Below are 22,031 nucleotides of genomic sequence, written 5' to 3' on the forward strand. Positions count from 1 at the left end.
CCCACTTCACTCTGAGGACAGGCTGGGAGGTAGGAGGGCATGAAGAGGCAGGGGAAGGCAGGAACTGGTGCAGAGGTTTAATGGGGCAGGAGCTGGGGCCAGGTGAGGAGGGGAGGGCTGTCACCGTGGCAGGAGGCTGAGCAGGAGGCTGGGCAGAAGGGTGGCCGCCAGGCAGTGGGGCTCCAGGAAAGCCAGCTTGGCCCCTGAGGTCAGCCGGTCACCATAGCGGTCCAGCAGCATTAGGACCACGCCATTCGTCCAGCCAAATCCCTCCTGGGAGAGGCAGGGCAGTGGGGCCAGTTTCTGGGGAAGCCTCATACCCTTGGTGGGGGCTGTGGGCTCTCTCCCCAGGGGCACTGGCCCTACCTAACCCCAGCGGTACAGGAAGCACCAGTCAGCTCCTCCCCCGGGCCCACAGGCAGGTGAGCACACTGAGGCCTGGGGCGGGGGTCATGCGCAGCAGAGTCCAGGAGTTCCCTGGTGTTGGCCAGCCCACCCCTGGCCTGCTCACCTGAACTTCATATTCTCCTCCCCCACCGGGCTGTCCACCATTGCTGACGTCATACTGGGGACAAGTGGGTGGGCTGTACGTCAGGTACTGCCCCCCAGCTCCAGGAACAACAAACAACCAGAGCCCCTGGGGAGAAGCTGCTCTGCCTGCCCAGCTGTGCTCAGGAGTGGTCACTGGGACAGCCTGGGGGTGCAGGGAGGGCTTGGGCCAGCTCACCTTCTCATACATGGCTGACTTCTGCGAGTAGACATCAAAGTTGGTTCGGATCCAATTCTGAGCCAGCTGGAAAGCCACTTCCTGGGCCCAACGTAAAGGTGCCTTGGCCAGGCCTAGACCCCATTGCAGGTAGGACTCAACCTCCAGGTCTCCCATCCCAGACAGAGCAGTGGCTGCACCCTACTCTCCCCAAGGAGGGAAAGAGGCCTGGGCCCTAAGACTTCCTTCCTGAGACCACAGGCCAAACTGCCCTTAATCGACGGCCCTGGTTTGAAGGGCGAACAGGACTGATTGCACTGGACAGGCTGGGTGGACATAAGTGTCAAGTGGAGGCCAGGAGAGCTGAGGAGCGAGAGAAAGGACACGGGGCCTCCTGCGTCTTTTGTTCATGCCTCCCCAGCACCAGGGAGGCCCACCTCTACACCCTGGGGAGGGTCCTTGGCTGTGTCAGCCCTGCCTCCCTACCTCTGATGACCAGGTCCTGCAGGGGGGCCCAGGCATTGGGGAAATCCCACTGCTGGCCTGTCTTCTGGAGAGAGGTCGGGATCCCATACTGGTAAGTCAGGATCCGGTTGTCCTAGAAGGTCCGAGACATTTCCGTGACTGTGGGTGGGGCTGGACTGGGAGCCAGGACAGGACACTGGACCCCGCGGGAAGCCAGACGTCCCCTTCCTGGCTCTTCTCTTCTCGGCTCACAGATGCCCCCTGGTGGCTCTGGTGGGACCCGCAGGCTGGGACAAGGGGCATAGCCGGAGGAAGCGCCCTCCCCTGCAGGTCCCGTTCAGGGTCGGGAGGGGACGGTGCTGCCTGCAGTGGACCCGAGCCACCTGCTGTGCCCTCACCTCCAGGTATTTCAGAGCCTTGTCCGCCACGCCAGGGTCAGAGAAACACCCGGCCCAGAGTGGAGTGAGGTTGGATGGGTAAAACTCCCGGTTCTTCTTCTTCTTCTCAAGGTTGTAATCGAACCAGGCTCCGGTCTGCTCATCCCACAGGACTGTGTTCAGGGCGGCCAAGCGCTGCGACCGCAGGATTCTGTACTTCGTGGCCTGGGAGTCGTTCCCTGGGGCAGTGCTGCCTTTAGAGCCAGCAGCCAGCGCCCTGCCTGCAGCCCCAGGCTTTTCGTGGTTCTACTTTAGCCTCCTCCCTTTGTGTTTCTCTGCAAAGGCTGAGACACCCTGATGACCAAGGGGATGTGCCGACCTGGAGCCCACCACATTTCTGGCCTATGGCCCTGCACTCCTCCCAGGGAACCACTGGAGCTGATCTGTCCCCAGGGTCTCCAGGGTCTATCCTCCCAAGGGTACTGGCTGGGTGGATTCTCCTAGCTCTTAGGGGGTCAAGGGCAGCTGTCTGAGGGAGAGGGAGTGGAAGGATTTTGGATGCGTGGACTAGGGTTCCCCTCACAGACCCTAGAGACCCTCACAGTAAGAAAGGGAGGAAGAGAGGATTAGGGTTGGCTCCGTTTGTCCTCTTGTCTGGTACACAAATGTGAGTGCAGGCTTCCACTAGGGCGGAGCCCGACAGGCTAAGTTGCTGAAGGCCTGTCACACAAGGGTCCTACTTCCAGTTATATTGCCAAGCCTGAGCAGGAAACCAAGCTCCCTGCTTTCCCTTCCCTCCTGGGGTGCTCACCCAGCCTGGAATAGAAGTTGTTCATCAGCTCCTCTGCTTGGCATAGGAAGGCATTCAGGTCAACAGGCACCAGTTTGCTTGTTCGGATGCCGCTAAGCGAGTTGGGGTTTGGGCCTCCAATGAGCCAGCGTGAAGAGAAGTCCCAGCCAGACTCAGCCCCAGCCTTGAGCTCAGCCCACAGAGCCTCCCGGTCTCCTGTGAGGACAGAGCAGGGAACCAGCCAGTCCTGGCTGCAGGATAGGCAGCCATTGACAGGAGACCAGAGCCTGACACAGCAGGTGTGCAGCTGCCCTGCCCCCAGCCCTCCCTCACCCTCCTGCTGCTCACCTTCTGGCAAGGTGTCACTCAACTCCACATCTTTGCTGTAGGACTCAGGCCTGGCAAAGAGGAGAGGTGGGCAGCCTGGCACTAGTAGCTACTAAGCCCCTCTGTGGTCAAGAAGAGGCTGAGCCATCTTGATCCAGCTGCCCTTGGTCCCCACAGCCCAGGATTGCAGAGGGCTCTCAGTGTCACCATCTGAGAGGCCAGGCTAAGTCACTCCTCCTCCTGCCCGGGGCATTGTGATGCTCTAACCAGAGTGAGCAGGTAAGAGATTGAGGGGTGGGCTGCGCAGTTCCTCACCTGGGTCCCCCGTAAGGGACATAATAGCGATTCAGGAGGTAGTTCTTTCCCTCCAAGCTCACAGAGACAGTCCTGTTCTTGGTCCAAAAGTCCAATTCCAAGGCTAGCGTTTCAATGTTTTCCCTGGAGTGAAGCAGACAACACCTCAGCCCAGGCGCGCTGCCCGTCCCCAGCCCTGAGAGGTCTGAGGGGTGGGTGGGTCTGCAGAGCAGCACAGGGAGGGTGGTACCCACTGTAGAAAGGCGGTGTCATTGGTGTGAGTCAAGTAGCAATCCATCATGAGGGTCAAGAGTGGGGGCTGGCTCCGCTGCAGGTAGTACACGCGCCCGCCATTGGGGACATGCCCATAGCTGCCAAGGGGAAGGCCTGCTGAGATGCCCTCTCCCCAGCAACTGGCACCAAGGCAATCCAGCTCCAGGCCCGTGGCACACCTGCCTCTCCTCCCCACCTAGGCTGGAGGTGCCTGGCCCCCCTCACGTTTTCACCAGGTCCAAGAAGTTCTGCAGCATGCCCTTCACCGTCTCAGCCATCTCCGAGAGGAGCAGACCCTCCATGACCCAGTAGGAGTCCCTGGGGAAGGGGCAGCTTAGGCACCACCCTGCTGCCTCCCTCTGCCCTGCACACCAGCCAGTGGGGCACTCTGCCCTGCTGAAGACACCCTGCTGGCCCTGGGTTTCTCCACCACTGCCAGTCCTGCAGGCCCCTTGGTGTCTTGGGCCTGGGTGCTTACCAGTAGTAGAACTCAACAAAGCGACCACCAGGCACAATGAAGGGATGTTCTGAGTAGATGAGAGAGAACCGCTCAGGGTGGCTGAGAACCTCTGGCTTCATCTGGAGTCGGGAGAGAGGGCAAGGGGAGCCTAGAATCCCCAGGGAAGCAGAGGCTGCAGGCAGCTGGGGGATCTGAGGCCCCGGGAGTCACAGCTTTGGAGCCGGGCAGTTGGGTTCAGCTCCAGCTCCACTGCTACTCAGCCATGTAATCAAGGCCTGGCCGCTGGGAGCCTTGGGGTCCTCATCCCTCACCTGCCGGCCTTGGGAGTCCCGGCTCAACTTGGTGCCGGGTAGAAGACCCGACCACTCAGCCAGGCACTGGGCAGGTATCCACCAAGCAGTGGCCATTACGAAGACCCAGAGTGGGCTGGGTGGGTGAGGGGGGTGCCAGCCCCCCATTTCCGCTCTACTCCGCATCCTTGCTGCCACCACCCAGCCAGGCCCAGAGGATTGGCCCATCACCCCCATTCTCTGAGCCAGGTGGGGATAAAACCCCAAACCCTTTCCCCAGGTGAGGGGATGTGGATGAGCAAAGTAGCTCAGGACAGGGCTGAGCACAGGGCCTGGCCCCACGCAGCAGTAGCACTGATTCCTCCTGAGACGGAGGCCTGGCCCAGGAGCTCAGGGAAGGAGAGAGCCCAGCAGGCAGTGAACATCTACCCAGTGGTGCCAGAGGCAGTGCTGGGCAGCCTGGAGGTGGCAGGGCAGGCTAGGGTTTCCTGGGGAGGCTAGGGAGCCTTCCTGGAGGAGGCGAGACGTTAGAAGTAGATGCTGCCCTTCTGACCTCAGAAGTTCTTTCTAGAGGGCCTCTATTTGGGGACCCAGAGGCCAGGGACTGGTTTCTCAGGAAAGGAAACCTGATCTGTGCTCCAGAGACACTGTGGGCCCCAGGCACATTCCTCTCTTCAGTTCCCTTGGTCAGGCCTTGGGCAGGCCCAGGACGCTGATACCTTCTTCCCCAGCTTCTTCCAGAGCTGGTGCAGCTGCCCTGCCCAGGCACGCAGTTTGGCATCTGAAATCTTCTGCAGGAACTGGGGGCTGAAAGAACACAGGCCCCACAGGGTTCAAGGAGGCAGCTCAGTTGGAAGGAATCCTCTCTTGTTCCCCTTCCAGAGTCATACCTGTCTTTCCAGTCTGCAGGGGTCCAGGGCTGCAGCTCCTGCCCCTTGGCCTGGAAGTGTTTGTGGACAAACGCCTGCAGCTGCTCCCTGGGGATGCTGTGATTGTGGTCCCTGGACAGCTCAGTGAAGGTCTGCAGGACTTGTTCTGGAGAGCAGGCAGCAGGGAGGGGTCAGCAGGGTGTCACAAGCCACTCCCTGATCACAGGGGCCTCTCTGCTTGGTCTTGCCCCCTGCCTTCTTTGGAGAGAAGGTTCTCTGGAGAGGAGGTTCAGCCCTAGGTGCTTCACCTGGAGCTATAGACAGTGGCATGTCCACAAACTGCTTGTCATCCTGGTAGAGCTTGGCCATTTGAACTTGGTTTAGGAGCTCCCCGTGGCAGTAAATCTCACTGCAGAGACAGGGATAGGAGCAGGTCAGGTCACCATCACCACCCCATTAGGACAGAAGAGAAGGCTAGAGTCTGTGGTAGACTGGTCAAGGCATGTTCCTGGGACTGGACAAGGGCAGTGTGTGCGTGTGTGTGTGTGTGTGTGTGTGTGTGCGTGTGTGTGTTAGGAGTTTGTGGGTTGGAGTGATATACAGGGCTGAGGGAACAAGTAGGGTCTTTGGGCAGTAAAGTACCTGTCTGACTGCCTGAGCCCACACTGGTTGCTAATTTGAGATGGTGTAGAATAGCTGGTGGACAGCCGGGCGCGGTGGCTCACGCCTGTAATCCCAGCACTTTGGGAGGCCGAGGCGGGCGGATCACGAGGTCAGGAGATCGAGACCATCCTGGCTAACACGATGAAACCCCGTCTCTACTAAAAATACAAAAAATTAGCCAGGCGTGGTAGTGGGCGCCTGTAGTCCCAGCTACTCGGGAGGCTGAGGCAGGAGAATGGCGTGAACCCGGGAGGTGGAGCTTGCAGTGAGCCGAGATCGCGCCACTGCACTCCAGCCTGGGCGACAAAGCAAGACTCCGTCTCAAAAAAAAAAAAAGAATAGCTGGTGGACAAAGGGAGGTTAGCACTTTAATCATACTGGTGTGGCCAATTCTCTGTACAATGGCCCTGTGTAGACTCGATCGGAAGGGCTTATGGCAGAAACCTGGGAGGTGCACTCAGTGGTGATGGCTGAGATTGGGCCAGAACATTTCCAGGCAGTGTATGGTATAGGCCATTTGAGAGACAATTACTAGCTGGCTCTTGGGTGTTTCCTGAAACTGCCTCCATGACGGCAGGACACAAAATAATCCTGAAACCTGAAATACCCATAATGTCTTGGGTGATGTCAGAGGAACACTCTGTAACGAAGGCAGTGCCCAGAAGAGTTCCTGAATAAAATGGAAATGGTTTATTCAGGAGTCTGCTACTCAGGGAATGCAAGGAGGTGCTAATGGTATTCAGGAGCAGGAAGCCTCTTTCCCCCTAGGGCCAACTTTGGAAGCACCGAGGAGCTGATGGATCCTAGTGCCACATAGGAGGGGCCCTATGAACAGCTCTTGGTTGAACAACAAAAAGCTGCTTGGTTTGTGGGTAGAAAGACCTTGTTTGGAAGGCCTTTGCACTCTGACTGAGGATGGAAAATCTTTGAAGAAGGTAAGAACAAATCACCTCAGTGGACTGAATTGCATGCTGTTTTCCTTGCAGTGATAGAAGAATCGAATGATAAAAGCCCTTGTGTTTGGGTTTTTACTGACTCATGGGCAGTAGCCAATGGCCTGGCAGATGGGCAGTGAAAAACTGAACTATTAAAGTGTTGCCCACCTGGGGCATAACCCTATGGAAAGGTAAGGGGCACATTAAAGTAGCTTTGCATATCAGGTTGTAGATGCAAATGTGCAAAATACTACAAGATGCTATATTAGAACAGAAGATGCTGTACCAATATGGACCACCAAGTTACATTTCTTCAGATCCAAGAACACAACTGACAGCACCTAGTGTCCAACAATGGGCCAAGCAATACCACAGCAAATGGACATACGGTGTTGCATACCGTCCTCAGAGTAGTGCTTTGATAGAGAATTGGAACAGACAGTTGAAACATTTGCTGTCTACAGTGGAGGAGGGAGATAAAAGCATGAAGGGGTGGCTTACATACCTTCAAAAATGTGTGCTCTGGCCGGGCACCATAGCTCATGCCTGTAATCCCAGCACTTTGGGAGGCCGAGGTGGGTGGATCACTTGAGGTCAGGAGTTCAAGACCAGCCTGGGCAATATGGTGAAACCCCATCTCCACTAAAAATACAAAAATTAGCCAGATGTGGTGGCACATGCCTGTGATCCCAGGTACTTGGGAGGCTGAGGCAGGAGAATCACTTGAACCCAGGAGGTGGAGGTTGCAATGAACCAAGATCACGCCACTGCAATCCAGCTTGGGCAACAAGAGCAAGACTGTGTCTTTAAAAAAAAAAAAGTGTGTGCTCACATTCAGCTTGAGAGGAGCAAAGGGAGGTCTCCATTTGTTGGATTCCCCTAATTTTTCTGGGGGATCTGGGAAGAGGGAGGGTGGAGTTGTTGGTATGACTATATGATTTGTTCCCACATCATCTCAACTACTTTTTTCCTACCCAATACAGTGGCCCCACGACTAGGACTGCAAATGTGGGTGTCAGAAGAAGGGACAATTCTCAAAGAAAAAACTGCAACTGGCTGGGCGCAGTGGCTCACGCCTGTGATCCCAGCACTTTGGGAGGCCGAGGCGGGCGGATCACAAGGTCAGGAGAACGAGACCATCCTGGCTAACACGATGAAACCCCGTCTCTACTAAAAAGTACAAAAAATTAGCCAGGCGTGGTGGCGGGTGCCTGTAGTCCCAGCTGCTCAGGAGGCTGAGGCAGGAGGATGGCGTGAACCCGGGAGGCAGAGCTTGCAGTGAGCCGAGATCACGCCACTGCACTCCAGCCTGGGCAACAGAGCGAGACTCCGTCTCAAAAAAACAAAAAAAGAAAAAACTGCAACTGTACCTTTAAACCTTCATGCCAGATTTACTAAGGGCCTGATGGGGTGTGTTGTGCCTTCACAGCATCTGGCTAAATTTGGCTTCTTAGTGAATGCAGCTGTATTGCCTAGTGGTCAAGATAGCCCACTAGTTCCGCACCTTTGTAACTCTTCCTTATATGCATGGGAGCCAACTGAGGGCGAGGCACCTGCAACACTACTATTACTGCTGGCAATGTGGATCAGCATAGTGGCCAAGCCTAATGTCCCTTACAAAGGTGGAAAAATTTGGTAAAAATCAATGATAGGCCAGGCGCAGTGGCTCACGCCTGTAATCCCAGCACTTTGGAAGGCCAAGGCAGGTGGATCAGGAGGTCAGGAGATCAAGACCATCCTGGCCAACATGGCAACACCCCCCGTCTCTACTAAAAATACAAAAATTAGCTGGGCATGATGGTGCCTGTAATTCTAGCTACTTGGGAGTCTGAGGCAGGAGAATTGCTTGAACCCAGGAAGTGGAGGTTGCAGTGGGCTGGTATTGCACCGCTGCACTGCAGCCTGGGCAATGGAGTAAAACTCCATCTCAAAAAAAAAAAAAAAAATCAATGACAGATGGTGAGGAAGAGACATAGTAGCTGAGGGTAAAGGAATGAGTAAATGGGTTATACAATGAGGGGAATCCAATATCACATTGGTGTCTGGAGAGACTCGAAACAAGAGAATAAGATTGTCTCTTAGCACGATTATACCAGATGCCTGAAAGGGGGAAGCCATGCATTTGCCAAGACGACTCCTGCTGTTGGGCCCTGACAAGGTCAAATGGCAGCCTGCAAACCTGAGTGGCACTGCTCTGAGATTTGGTCATGTGATATGATGATGAGCTGCACTAATTGCTGACAACAGGATGTAACTCTAGCAATGTGCCAGAGACTTTCAACTCTTAATTTTCAGGTTACATCTACTACGAAGGATACCATTTGGGAAGGAATTTCCAGGAACTACTCTTTCTGGGGCCTTTGGATTGTGTGATTTACAACTCATGGCAGACTAATCACTGTGTAACTGTAAACCTTGATCACTGAATGCTTAGAAAGGTCTCCAGTTAAAATGAGCGAAATACAGCAGCAGCATGGCCAGCCTGTCCCAATGAGCTCCATGCACAAATGCAGATCACCCTTGTTTTCGTGGATGAAAAGCTGTTAAACAGAATAGAAAAAAGTTTTATTTTTTTTATTTTTTTTTGGACGGAGTTTTGCTCTTGTTGCCCAGGCTGGAGTGCAATGGCATGATCTCGGCTCACAGCAACCTCTGTCTCCTGGGTTCAAGCAATTCTCCTGCCTCAGCCTCCCGAGTAGCTGGGATTACAGGCATGTGCCACCACGCCCGGCTAATTCTGTATTTTTAGTAGAGACAGGGTTTCTCTATGTTGGTCAGGCTGGTCTCAAACTCCCAACCTCAGGTGATCCACCCGTCTCAGCCTCCCAAAGTGCTGGGATTACAGGTGTGGGCCACTGCACCCAGCCTATTTTTTCTTTTTTTAGACAAGGGTTCGCTCTATCACCCAGGCTGAAATGCAGTGATGCAATCACAGCTCACTGCAACCTCAATCTCCCAGGCCCAGGTGATCCTCCCACCTCAGCCTCCTGAGTAGCTGGGACTACAGGCATATGCCAGCATATCCAGCTAATTTTTTCTATTTTTTTGTAGAGACAGGGTCTCAATATGTTGCCCAGGCTGGTCTTGAACTCCTGGGTTCAAGTGATCCTCCTGGCTTCAAGTGATCCTCCTGGCTTGGCCTCCCACAGTGTTGAGATTACTTTGATGTGGGCCAGCATGCCCAGCCCAAATGGGTTTCTTATAGTATTAAAGCAGTAGACATCCCATGATTTGTCCAAATTCTCCTGGGGAACAGCCCCATACTGAGACAAGGAAGGCTATGGGAGGCCTTATGGCATGCTCAAACTAATTACACCTAGGTGTGATGTCCACTCATCTAACCCTAGTATGGGGAACTCACAAATTCTGGGTACAAAACATGTATCCTAACAGCACTCAGGCCTTTAATACAAAATGGCAACAGCATACATGGTGGAATAAACATTGGCCCATGAGATAGAAAAGGCTCTAAGGGAGATAAGTTCCCCCATCATGGAACAAGCTGAATTTATTAATCCTATTTTTATCACCTTAAAGTCTTTTATCCCTAAGAAATTTACTTTTTTTTTTTTTTTTTTTTTTTTTTTAGACCGAGTCTCATTCTGTCGCCCAGGCTGGAGTGCAGTGGCGCCATCTCAGCTCACTGCAACCACCACCTCCCCGGTTCAAGCAATTCTCATGCCTCAGCCTCCCAAGTTGCTGGGATTACAGGCGTGCACCACCACACCCAGCTAATTTTTGTATTTTAGTAGAGACAGGGTTTCCCCATGTTGGCCAGGCTGGTCTTGAACCTTCTGACCTCAGATGATCCAGCTGCCTCGGCCTCCTAAAGTGTTGGGATTACAGGCGTGAGCCACCGCACCCAGCCTACAAATTTACTTTTAACAAGGAGAAGCAGAGAAAAAGATGTATTAGAGGAGGAGGGAATACTTCCGAACTCTTTCTACAAAGCCAGTATTACCCTGATACCAAAACCAGATGAAGACACATCAAAAAAAAAAAAAAAACTATAGGCCAGTATCACTAATGAATATTGATGCAAAAATCCTCAACAAAACACTAGCAAACCTTGGCTAGGCATGGTGGCAAAACCCTGTCTCTACAAAAAAAATGAAAAAATTAGCTGGGCGTGGTGGCATGCACCATGTTGCTTGGGAGGCTGAGGTGGCAGAATCGCTTGAGCCCAGGAGGCGGAGGTTGCAGAGCCATGATTGTGCTGCCGTACTCCAGCCTGGGCAACAGGGTGAGACTCTGTCTCAAAAAAAAAAAAAAAAAGAAAGAAAGAAAGAAAGATTTTCCATGTTCATTATTTATGGATTGGAAGAATCAATATTGTTAAAATGTTCATATGGGCTGGGCGCAGTGGCTCATGCCTGTAATCCCAGCACTTTGGGAGGCCAAGGCAGGCGGATCACTTGAGGTTGGGAGTTCGAGACCAGCCTGACCAACATGGTGAAACCCCATCTCTACTAAAAATACAAAAATTAGCGAGGCGTGGTGGTGCATGCCTGTAGTCCCAGCTACTCGGGAGGCTGAGGCAAGAGAATTGCTTGAACCCGGGAGGCAGAGGTTGCACCACTGCGCTCCAGCCTGAGTGACAGAGCAAGACTCCATCTCGGAATAAATAAATAAATAAGGAGCTCATACAACTCTATTAAAAAAACCAATAATCCAATTAAATATGGGCAAAAGAACTGAATAGACATTACTCAAAAGCAGACATACATTCCCTTAAGTAAGAAAAGAAATAAAAAAGAAGACATACAAATGACAAACAAGCAAATGAAAAGGTGCTCAATATAATTGATCATCAGAGAAATGCAAATCAAAACTACAATGAGATAGCATTTCATCCCTATTAAAATGGCTTTTATCCAAAAGCCAGGTCATAACAAATGCTGGTGAGGATGTGAAGAAAAGGAAACCCTCATATACTGTTGGTGGGAATGTAAATTAGTACAACCACTATGGAGAACTGTTTGAAGGTTCCTCAAAAAACTAAAAATAGAGCTACCATATGATCCAGCAATCCCATTGCTAGATATATGACCAAAAGAAAAGAATCAATGTATTGAAGAGATATCTGCACTCCCATGTTTATTGCAGCACTATGGACAATAGCCAAGATTTGGAAGCAACCTAAGTGTCCATCGACTGATGAATGGATAAAGAAAATGTGGTACATATCCACAATGGAGTACTATTCAGCCATGAAAAAGAATGAGATCCTGCCATTTGCAAGAACATGGATGGAACTGGAGGTCATTATATTAAGTGAAATAAGCCAGACGCAGAAAGACAAACTTCATATGTTCTCACTTATTTGTGGGAGCTTAAAATTAAAACAATTGAACTCATGGAGATAGAGAGTAGAATGACGATTAGGAGAGGCTGGAAAGGGTAGTGGTATAGTGGCAGGAGTCGCAGGGAGGTAGGGATGGCTAATGGTACAAAAAAATAGAAATAATGAATAAGACCTAGTATTTGCTAGCACAACAGGTGACTGTAGTCAAAAATAATTTAATTGTACATTTAAAAATAACTAAAAGAGTATAATCAGATTGTTTGTAACACAAAGGATAAATGCTTGAGGTGGTGGACACCCCATGTACCCTGATGTCATTATTACCCATTGCATGCCTGTATCAAAATATCTCATGTAATTCATAAATATATATACCTACTATATACCTCCAAAAATTAAAAAAAAAGAACAAAACAAAACAAAAGATTAAGGGGCTTCAAATGTCTTAAATATTAAATAAATGTAAGGTATTATTTTTTATTTAAAAAAAGAAATCAATTTCCAGTTCCACTCCCCTACCCAGAGATTGGGAGGTCAGGCCGATATCACTTGGCTCAAAGCCCCACCTCTCCAAACACACAGTTTGGTCTTTCTGGCATGTCCAGTCCTCGTCCTGAGTCAGCTAGTTAGTATAATCCATCTAGAGCCTCACTATGTATACCAAAGACACACCTATCATTTGGGAAATTCCAAGAGCTTAGAAGTTACTTCCCAGCAACCTGGGTCAAAGAACAGACAAACTCTATTATACAACAGTCCAGTCCCTAGCCTTTACCCGTAGATCCCTTGTAGCAAAACAATTATGCTTTCCTGAGCAACTGCATTTGGGATAGCATTTTTATAACAGACAGAGATAATATCAACATGAATATGCCGAAAATTTAGAGGAGCTAATGTGGAAGTAGGGATAGGAGCCTTTAGCTCAATTCCCCAATACATGTGACCCTCAATATTAGTATTATAATCTTGCCAACAATGCCAGTGCTTTATTATGGTAGATGTAACCTGAAAATAAGAGTCAAAAGATGTTCACACATTACTAGAGTCCCATTGTCATTAATAATTAGTCCAGTTCATCACCAGATCATATGACAAAATGTCTCCCAGGATAAGGCCACCCAGGCTGGCAGGTTCCCCTTTGATCCTGTCAGCTTCCAGAGCAGGAGTGGTCTTGGCAAAATATGGCTTTACCCTTTCAGGCGTCAAGTATAATTGAATGAAGAGGCGATATCATCTTTTTCTCTGATCTTCTTTCTAAGCATTAATGTAATAGTGGACTTCCCTCATTGCATTTCTTATTAATGCATGGATTCATTCATTTATTCCCAGCTACTACACCTCTTTCTCTCCATTTATACCCAAACTTTTCCACCTTTGGAAAGGACATTGGGTTAGGCCACTGTATTTATCCAGATTGTAGGTAGAAACACTTGTCTTGTAAATGCTTCTCCTTCAGTCCACTCCCATCCATATAGGGCAGGCTTACATAGGTACAGAACTAGTAAGCTATCTTGAGCAGTAGGCAATATATTTGTGTTTATTGTTAGCCCCATTTTTGCTAGATAAGGTGAAGGCACAACCTGCCCCATCAGACCCTTAGGAATTTTCACATAAAAGTTTAAGAATATAGTTATATTTTTTTGCTTAGGAATAATTCCTGCTTCTTGCATTTGTATCTGCAGTCCTAATTCAGAATTCTAGCAGATAAATGTAACAAAGAGATTAAAATAATTGAAAAGAATCAAGCGGAAACCCTAGAGCTGAAAAATGCAATTGGCATACTGAAGAATGCATTGGAGTCCTTTAACAGCCGAATTGATCAAGCAGAAGAAAGAATTAGTGAGCTTGAAGACAGGTTATTTGAAAATACACAATCAGAGGAGACAAGAGAAAAAACAATAAAAAACAAAAAAGCATGCCTACAGGATCTAGAAAATACAATCAAAATGCCTCAAAATGGCAAATCTAAGACTTATTGTACTTAAAGACAAGGTAGAGAAAGAGATAGGGACAGAAAGTTTATTCAAAGGGATAATAACAGAGAACTTCCCAAACCTAGAGAAAGATATCAATATCCAAGAACAAGAAGGTTATAGAACACCAAGCAGATTTAACCCAAAGACTACCTCAAGGCATTTAATAATCAAACTAAAGGTCAAGGACAAAGAAAGGATCCTAAAAGCAGCAAGAGAAATGAAACAAATAATATACAATGGAGCTCAGTGGTTCAAATTGGTGAGAAGTCTGGCAGCAGACTTCTCAGTGGAAATCTTACAATCCAGAAGAGAATGGCTTAACATATTTAAAGTGCTGAAGGAAAAAAAAACTTTTACCCTTGAATAGTATATCTGGTGAAAATATCCTTCAACCATGAAGGAGAAATAAAGACTTTCCCAGACAAACAAAAGCTGAGGGATTTCATCAATACCAGACCAGTCCTACAAGAAATACTGAAGAGTATACTTCGATCAGAAAGAATAGGATGTTAACATGCAATAAGAAACCACCTGGGCTGGGCACAGTGGCTCACGCCTGTAATCCCAGCACTTTGGGAGGCCGAGGCGGGGTGATCACTTGAGGAGTTCGAGACCAACCTGACCAACATGGTGAAATCCTGTCTCTACCAAAAAATACAAAAAAATTAGCCGGGTGTGGTGGCACGCACTTGTAGTCCCAGGTACTGAGGAGGCTGAGGTGGGGGAATCGCTTGAACTGGGGAGGTGGAGGTTGCAGTGAGCTGAGATCTCGCCACTGCACTCCAGCCTGGGTGACAGAGCGAGACTCCATCTCAAAAAAAAAAAAAAAAAAAAGAAATCACCTGAAGGTACAAAACTCACTGGTAATAGTAAGCACACAGAAAAAACACAGAATATAATAACACTAGAACTGTGGTGTGTAAACTACTCTTATCCTATGTATCTGCAGTCCTGGGACCACTGGGATTTACTGGAACCACTGAATCAGCTGGGAAAAAGAAAGTTTAATGTGGGGAAGAAAGAAAATGGTATAGTCATACCACATTGGAAGAATTGCTAGTCATCGTCTCCCAGCCCCTCTTCCCTTTAACTTCCAGAAAAGCAGAAGAATCTATCTAATAGGGACAAACCCTTGAGCCCCCTTGCGTTGTGTGAGCACATACTTGTGAAGGCATGTAAGCCAGGCTTTCATACCTTCATACCCTTATTCCCTGCTGTTTTAGATAGCACATGCTTCAACTGCCCATCCCAATTCTCTATTGAACCACTCCTCTGAAGATGAAAGTGTTTCTTGATCTGAAGAAATGTAACTCAGTGGTTCAAATTGGTGGAGTATCTTTTGTTCTGACCCTTTTACAGTGTCAGTATTTTGAGCATTTGCATCTACCACTGGCCATGCAAAGCCCAGTCCAGAATCAGTGTCTACTCTTGTCAGGACCCAGGTAGCCCTCCAGGCCTACCAGCATCAGTCCACCTTGCCAGGTATGTGCAGGGCCTTCCCTCCAAGGTCATCTTCCCACAGCCATGTGCGGTCTTTCTCTTTTTGGCAGACAGAAAAGTACTTACTGGCATTTTGTGCCTCAGTGGGAAAAGAGGACTAAGTCTAAATTCAGCTCTTCTCTGCATGGCTGCTGCCCCGCAATGTCCATTTATTTCATGAACACACGTGGCCACCTCAGGTGAGCACGCAGGGATGTCTGCTTGTTGCCCCAGTTCCTTTTGATCCTGGAAAGGGGTGCTTCTGATGGACATCAACATAACCTGCTTTAATGCACTCCTAAAATTCCTGTTGTGATTTCCATATAGACAAGGTTCCCATTGTCCTTCCGCCTGACCATATGGCCAGGCCATTGGCCACTGTCCAAGAGTTAGTAAAAACCTAAACAGTATGCAATTCAACCCACAGAGCTGATTTGTTTTTGCCTTCTTTGCTCAGAGTAACAATCTTCCAAACAGTAGGCTGTTCATTCACCTTGGGACTGCCATCCATAAGCCAAACAGCTCTTTGTTGGTCAATCGAGAGCTGTCAATAGGGCACTGTCCAATTGGCAATAGAATCTAACAACTCCTTGAGTGGGTCCAAAGTCAGTCCTAGGGGAAAAGAGTCTCTCTGCTTTTGAATACACTGAGTAACTCTGCATTCCCCCAGGAGCTTGTTCCTGATCCAGCCATTTCCATTTCATTATGGAACTCTTCTGGGCCCTGCCCACTCTCTGTGAGCATTTCCCCAAGATATTGTAGGTATTTCAGGTTTCAAGATTATCTTACATCCTTCAGTCATAGGGGCAATTTCAAATAAAGTCTGATAGCAAGCTAATAATTACTCTCACATGGAAATTCTCTAGTCCAAAGTCTCAGCACTCGTGCCAGGAGGTGCTCTAAGACTTTTGCTATAAAGTCCAGTCTATGCTCCAGAGAAGGCTAACAATCTCTGTGGACTTGGGCAATCTTATTGGTTCCCATTTGGAATGTCTAATCAATATTGCTTGATGAGTGGATTTCCATACCTTCTGTTTTACAATACTAGGTAGTGGAAATATTTCCTGGTCAGATACAATATCCATCCCTGTAATACATTCAGGTAGAAGAGATGCAACCACTCCACATAAAACCTGTTCAAGCGCATACCACTTTTTTGTTTTGTTTTGTTTTGTTTTTGAGATGGAGTTTCGCTCTTGTTGCCCAAGCTGGAGTGCAATGGCGAGATCTCAGCTCACTGCAACCTCCACCTCCTGGGTTCAAGTGATTCTCCTGCCTCAGCCTCCCAAGTAGATGGGATTACAGGTGCGCACCACCACACCCGGCTAATTTTGTATTTTTAGTAGAGACAGGGTTTCTCCATGTTGGTCAGGCTGGTCTTGAACTCCTGATCTCAGATGATCCACCCACCTCTGCCTCCCAAAGTGCTGGGATTACAGGCATGAGCCACTGCCCCTGGCCGCATTTTTATATTCTCTCAATCTCATTGCAGTGCCCATCAGGACTTCAGCAGGTGTTTTTGGTACCACAGTGCAGGACTGGAGGTTGTAATTCCACTGACCAGAATCTAAGCATGGCCCATCTTTTACTTTCAGTTTGGCTATTAGAGATAAAAGTCTATAGGGATTGTATATTTGCTTTTCTTCTTCTTAGTATACATTTCCCTATGCACATGAGTCAACTCCCCAAAAGTTAGTGATCAATCATCTCTAATTTCCATTGGTAACTTTTACCTCCAGTAACTGATTGCAGTATGACTGCTCTTCACACCATGGGTGACCCTGTAGCCACTCGAGAATGAAAGGTTTCTCATCCCCTGCCCTTTCAACTTTTCTTTTCCCAACCCATATGTTTCAGTGAGTCAGGGTCATTCTAGTAAATCCACATTTTCTGACACCAACTGCAATACTGCAATTTAATCCTGGCACTAATCATCGGGAGTTAGTGCAGAATCCACACTCAGGTTAAGGGCACGGTCCTGAGTGAGACGACCTCACTTCTGACACCAGCCACAAGTTCAGGGGTCCCCAGGCCACCTGCACTTATTACCAAGTGGCTACAAATGTAGGGGTTCCCATAACCCTTTCAGATTTGATAATTTGCTAGAACAACTCACAGGACTCAGAAAAGCTTACAGTTATGCTTAGGGCTATAGTTTTATTATAAGAATACAAGCCAGGATCAACCAAATGAAGGGATGCATGGGGCAAGGTCTAGGGGGGCCCTGAATGTAGAGCTTCTGTGCCCTTTCCCCACGGAACCAGGACGTTTCCCCTCCTGGCTCATCAATGTGTTCACCAACCAGGACTTGGTATTTATTTGTTTTATTTGTTTGTTTGTTGAGACAGGGTCCCACTCTGTCACCTAGGCTGGAGTGCAGTGGTGCAATCTCAACTCACTGCAACCTCCATCTCCCAGGTTCAAGTGATTCTCACGTCTTAGCCTCCTCAATAGCTGGGATTACAGGCATGCACCACCACACCCTGCTAAGTTTTGGCATTTTTGGTACAGACAGGGTTTCACCATGTTGGCCAGGCTGCTCTCAAACGCCTGGCCTCAAGTGATCCATCCACCTCGGCCTCCCAAAGTGTTGGGATTACAGGCATGAGCCACTGTGCCCAGCCTACTTACCAGGACTTTGAAGTCCAGAATTTTTATTGGGGTTTCATGACATAGGCATGATTGATTGAATCATTGATCATGTAATTGAACTCCATCTCCAGCCCCTTCTCCTCCCTGAAGGTTGAGAAGTTGGGCTGATATCATGTGGACCAAAACCCCAACCCTCTACACACACGCTTGGCCTTTCTGGCACGGCCTGCCGTCATGTGGAGTCGTCTTGTTAGCAGAAGCTGTCTAGGGACCCACCATAAGTCACCTCATTAACAAAAGCTACCAAGAGCCTGGGAAACATGGCAAAACCCCATCTCTACAAAAAATACAAAAATTAGCCAGGCGTGGTGGCACACACCTAGTCCCAGCTATTCAGGAGGCCAAGGTGGGAGGATCACCTAAGCCCAGAGAGATTGAGGCTGCAGTGAGCCATGACTGCACCACTGCACTCCAGCCTGGGTGACAGAGTGAGACCCTGTCTCAAAAAGCAATCAGGCCAGGTGCAGTGACTCATGCCTGTAATCCCAGCACTTTGGGAGGCCAAGGTGGGTGGATTGCTTGAGGTCAGGAGTTTAAGACCAGCCTGGCCAACATGGTGAAACCCCGTCTCTACTAAAAATACAAAAATTAGCCAGACGTGGTGGTGCGTGCCTATAGTCCCAGCTACTTGGGAGGCTGAGGCAGGAGAATCACTCGAACCCTGGGGGCAGAGGTTGCATTGAGCCAAAATCTCGCCACTGCACTCCAGCCTGGGCAACAGAGCTAGATTCCGTCTCAAAAAAAAACAAAACAAAACAACAACAACAACAACAACAACAAAACACTAATCAGGGACCACTATTAATAACAGACATTCCTATCACTTGGGAGATTCCAAGAGCTTAGAGGTTACTTTGGAGGAACCCAAGACAAAAACGAAACAAATTCCTCATTATACAAGAAGTGGCTTATGCATGAAAGGATTGACTCAGCAGGTCTGCTGTGTTCAAACCCTGCACATTTCAGAGAAAGTTCTGGCCTGTGACCAGCCCTGAGAGATGAGATTTAAATTACCAAAATATGCTGCCTGATAAGTCTTTGTTTTTCTGGGGCCTTGGGCCATGTCAGATATTTGATGCTAATAATGTGATTTGTGGCAGGGGCCTTTGGCCACCCAGCATCAGTTTGAACTCTGGAGAGTGAGTAACTGAGGTCAGCCACACAGATAGTCCACGCTTTCATCACTGACCTCCAATAAAAACACTGGACACCAAGACTCAGGTGAGCTTTTGTGATTGGCAATACTTCATGCGTGCTGTCACATGTTATTGCTGGAAAAATCAAGTCCTGTCCATATAAATCCACTGGGAGAGGAAAAACTGGAAGATTGAGATTATTTTCTCCTGGACTTGGCCCTAGAATATTTCACCTTTGATGGCTTTAACATGTATCTTTTCACTGTAAGAAACCATAATCAAGGCTGGGCACGGTGGTTCATGCCTGTAATCCCAGCACTTTGGGAGGCCGAGGCAGGCGGATCACAAGGACAAGAGATTGAGACCATTCTTGCCAACATGGCAACACCTCTGTCTCTACTAAAAATACAAAAATTAGCTGGGCGTGGTGGCAGGTGCCTGTAGTCCCAGCTACTGGGGAGGCTGAGGCAGGAGAATCACTTGAACCCAGAAGGTGGAGGTTGCAGTGAGCCAAGATTGCACCACTGCACTCCAACCTGGCGACAGAGCGAGACTCTGTCTCAAAAAAAGAAAAAAAGATGAAACCATAATCATGGTATAACCATTTGGAAGTGTTAGTGAATCACTGGCCTGAGGTTGGTCTTAGGGAACACCAGTAAAGTCATCTTCCCCTACATTTGGCAAACAGCCTAATGCTTGACAAAGCACTGGACCACCCAGCCTCTCTGAAGTCCTCATTACAATTGCTCAGGACAAAACCTATTAATTATCCCAGGTACACTTTTCCCCTTTATACTTCACAATTGTCATGGGCAAGCACTGTCCACTCTCCCTGTAACACACACCCTCTATTGAACCCCTTGTCTCTGTCTCTAGTCTAACCACTGGAACCCAAGCCCAAACCTTGTTGCCTGGAGCCCCGCTCTCCCCGGACCTGTTCCCACTCTGCCCCAATCACACAGGCCTTCTTCCCAATCCCTGAACAGCGCCTCAGGGCCTCTGCATGGCCCTTTCCATGCCTGGACTGTCCTCTCCCAGATCAGCTCAGCAATGGTTCCTGCCACAATTCTGCTCACACATCAGCTCCTCAGAGACACCATCCCTCCCCATCCTCTCTAACACACCCTCTGCTCACCCACACCAGTGGGCCCTAACTTCTCTCTACTTCAAACTGTGCTTCTGTTACTGTTTTGCTTCTATTATTATTATTATTATTATTATTATTATTATTGGAGACAGAGTTTTGCTCTTGTTGCCCCGACTGGAGTGTAATGGCATGATCTTGGGTCACTGCAACTTCCACCTCCCGAGTTCAAGCGACTCTCCTGCCTCAGCCTCCCGAGTAGCTGGGATTACAGGCATGCACCACCATGCCCAGCTAATTTTGTATTTTTCATAGAGATGGGGTTTCACCATGTTGACCAGGCTGGTCTTGAACTCCTGACCTCAGATGATAGCTCCCACCTTGGCCTCCCAAAGTACTGGGATTACAGGCATGAGCCACCGTGCCCAGCTGTTTTTCTTCTATTATTATTATTCTTGCAGGAGCTGGTAAAGTGGCTGATGTGGCCACAGCTCCATAAATCCATGTGGAACGAAGGGTGGACATCGCCTGAGTCCAGGAGACAGGACAGGGTCACTCGTCTCTGTCCCTGGTGATGGAAACTCAGGCTCAGGAAAGAGCCTTGACCTGCCCTGGGTCACAGAGAGAATATTAGGGTCAGGGCTCAAGCCCAAGTGCTGTCTTCAGGCCCTTAGGCCGCCTCTCACACCCAGGCTAGGAAGCTGGAGCAGAAAGTTTGCTAGAACAATCCTGAGAAGAGGCCTGCACAGTTCAAGGGGCAGCTTGGAGGAGGAGAGGAAGGGAGGGCGGGCTCTGGCCAGCAGGCTCTTGGACCTCAGGCCAGGCTCTGGCAGCTGCGTCTGGTATCAGGACTGCAGGTCCTGACAGGGGGCGGTGGCTCACGCTTGTATTCCCAGCACAGTTGCCAAGCCTAATGTCCCTTCCAAAGGTAGAAAATTTTGGTAAAAATCAATGACAGGCTGGGCATGGTGGTGCATGCCTGTGATCCCAGCTACTCAGGAGGCTGAGGCACAAGAGTCTCTTGAACCTGGGAGGTCTAGGCTGCAGTGAGTGGAGATGGTGCCACTGTACTCCACCTGGACGACCGAGCAAGACTCTTAACAAAAAAAAAAAAAAAAAAGACTGCAGGTGCAGTGCCCAGCACAGAGCCTGCTACATAGGAATTCTCATTTTCTTCTCTTCCCTACTCTTTCCTTCCTTTATAATCTCTTCCTTTCCCTCTGAAGTACCGACCCCAGAGCTTGAGATCTCATCCCAGCCTCCCTCTTATTGCCATCCTCCCCTGCTGCCTTCCCCACACCCCTACCTCTCACAGGGTGGGGGTAGGGCCTCCTGGGACCCCGGTCCCAGCCCCAGCAGCAGTAGCAGGCACAGCTCCCAGGTCCTCCCTGGCATGGTGGCTGTGACTGTGACTGAATGAGCAAGCCCAGGCACCTTCGGCTTGCTGGGCACAGCCTGGCTCACCTGCCTGTCCAAGTCGGCCAAAGTCCAGCCTTTGAGGCGTGGCCACCTGAGGGGATGTGTGCTTGGTCTGCTTGCCCCTCCTGCTCTCAGGGCACAGTGGCCACCTCCCCTGCTTCTACTTTGCCTCTTCTATTTCACAGTCTCAGCTGGTGCCGATGGCTCAGGCCCTTCCCTCAGAGCATGGGGGTGGGGGTGGGGGGTGGGCACCCAAAGGCCAGGGACACAGTCGAGGCCACACACCTGTAACCTGGATGCCAAGTTCCTTGGGTGGCCCCAAGACCACCAACCTCAGAGAGTTACCATTTCCCTTAACATTTCAAATGGAATGGCTCAAGATCCTGTCCCTGGTGTGGTGTGAAATTCAGGGACTCTCACTGTTATCTGCAAGAGATACAGCGGAAGCACAGGACAGTAGAACCATTCTGTCTGGGGAAGACTAAGGGAGACCCACAATAGTGTGTCATTTGTAATGAGTTTTTTGTTGTT

General features: G+C 49.4%; 1 protein-coding gene across 1 annotated transcript; it reads right to left on the reverse strand.

The window, feature by feature from the left end:
- Window positions 1-70: 70 nt before the first annotated feature.
- Window positions 71-21,496, reverse strand: TREH (trehalase). Its single transcript, XM_004052224.5, has 15 exons — window positions 21,388-21,496; window positions 5,160-5,260; window positions 4,873-5,017; window positions 4,702-4,789; window positions 3,711-3,811; window positions 3,458-3,550; window positions 3,214-3,330; window positions 2,981-3,103; window positions 2,687-2,736; window positions 2,360-2,554; window positions 1,570-1,787; window positions 1,193-1,304; window positions 728-840; window positions 512-565; window positions 71-273 (listed from the first exon to the last, which is right to left on the reverse strand). Exons 1-15 carry the CDS (start codon window positions 21,474-21,476, stop codon window positions 121-123), a joined length of 1,752 nt encoding a protein of 583 aa, XP_004052272.4. The 5' UTR covers window positions 21,477-21,496; the 3' UTR covers window positions 71-120.
- Between the last annotated feature and the right edge of the window lie 535 nt (window positions 21,497-22,031).

The sequence above is a fragment of the Gorilla gorilla genome, chromosome 9 (genome assembly GCF_029281585.2).
Source record: "Gorilla gorilla gorilla isolate KB3781 chromosome 9, NHGRI_mGorGor1-v2.1_pri, whole genome shotgun sequence".
In the NCBI taxonomy this organism is placed as follows: Eukaryota; Metazoa; Chordata; class Mammalia; order Primates; family Hominidae; genus Gorilla; species Gorilla gorilla.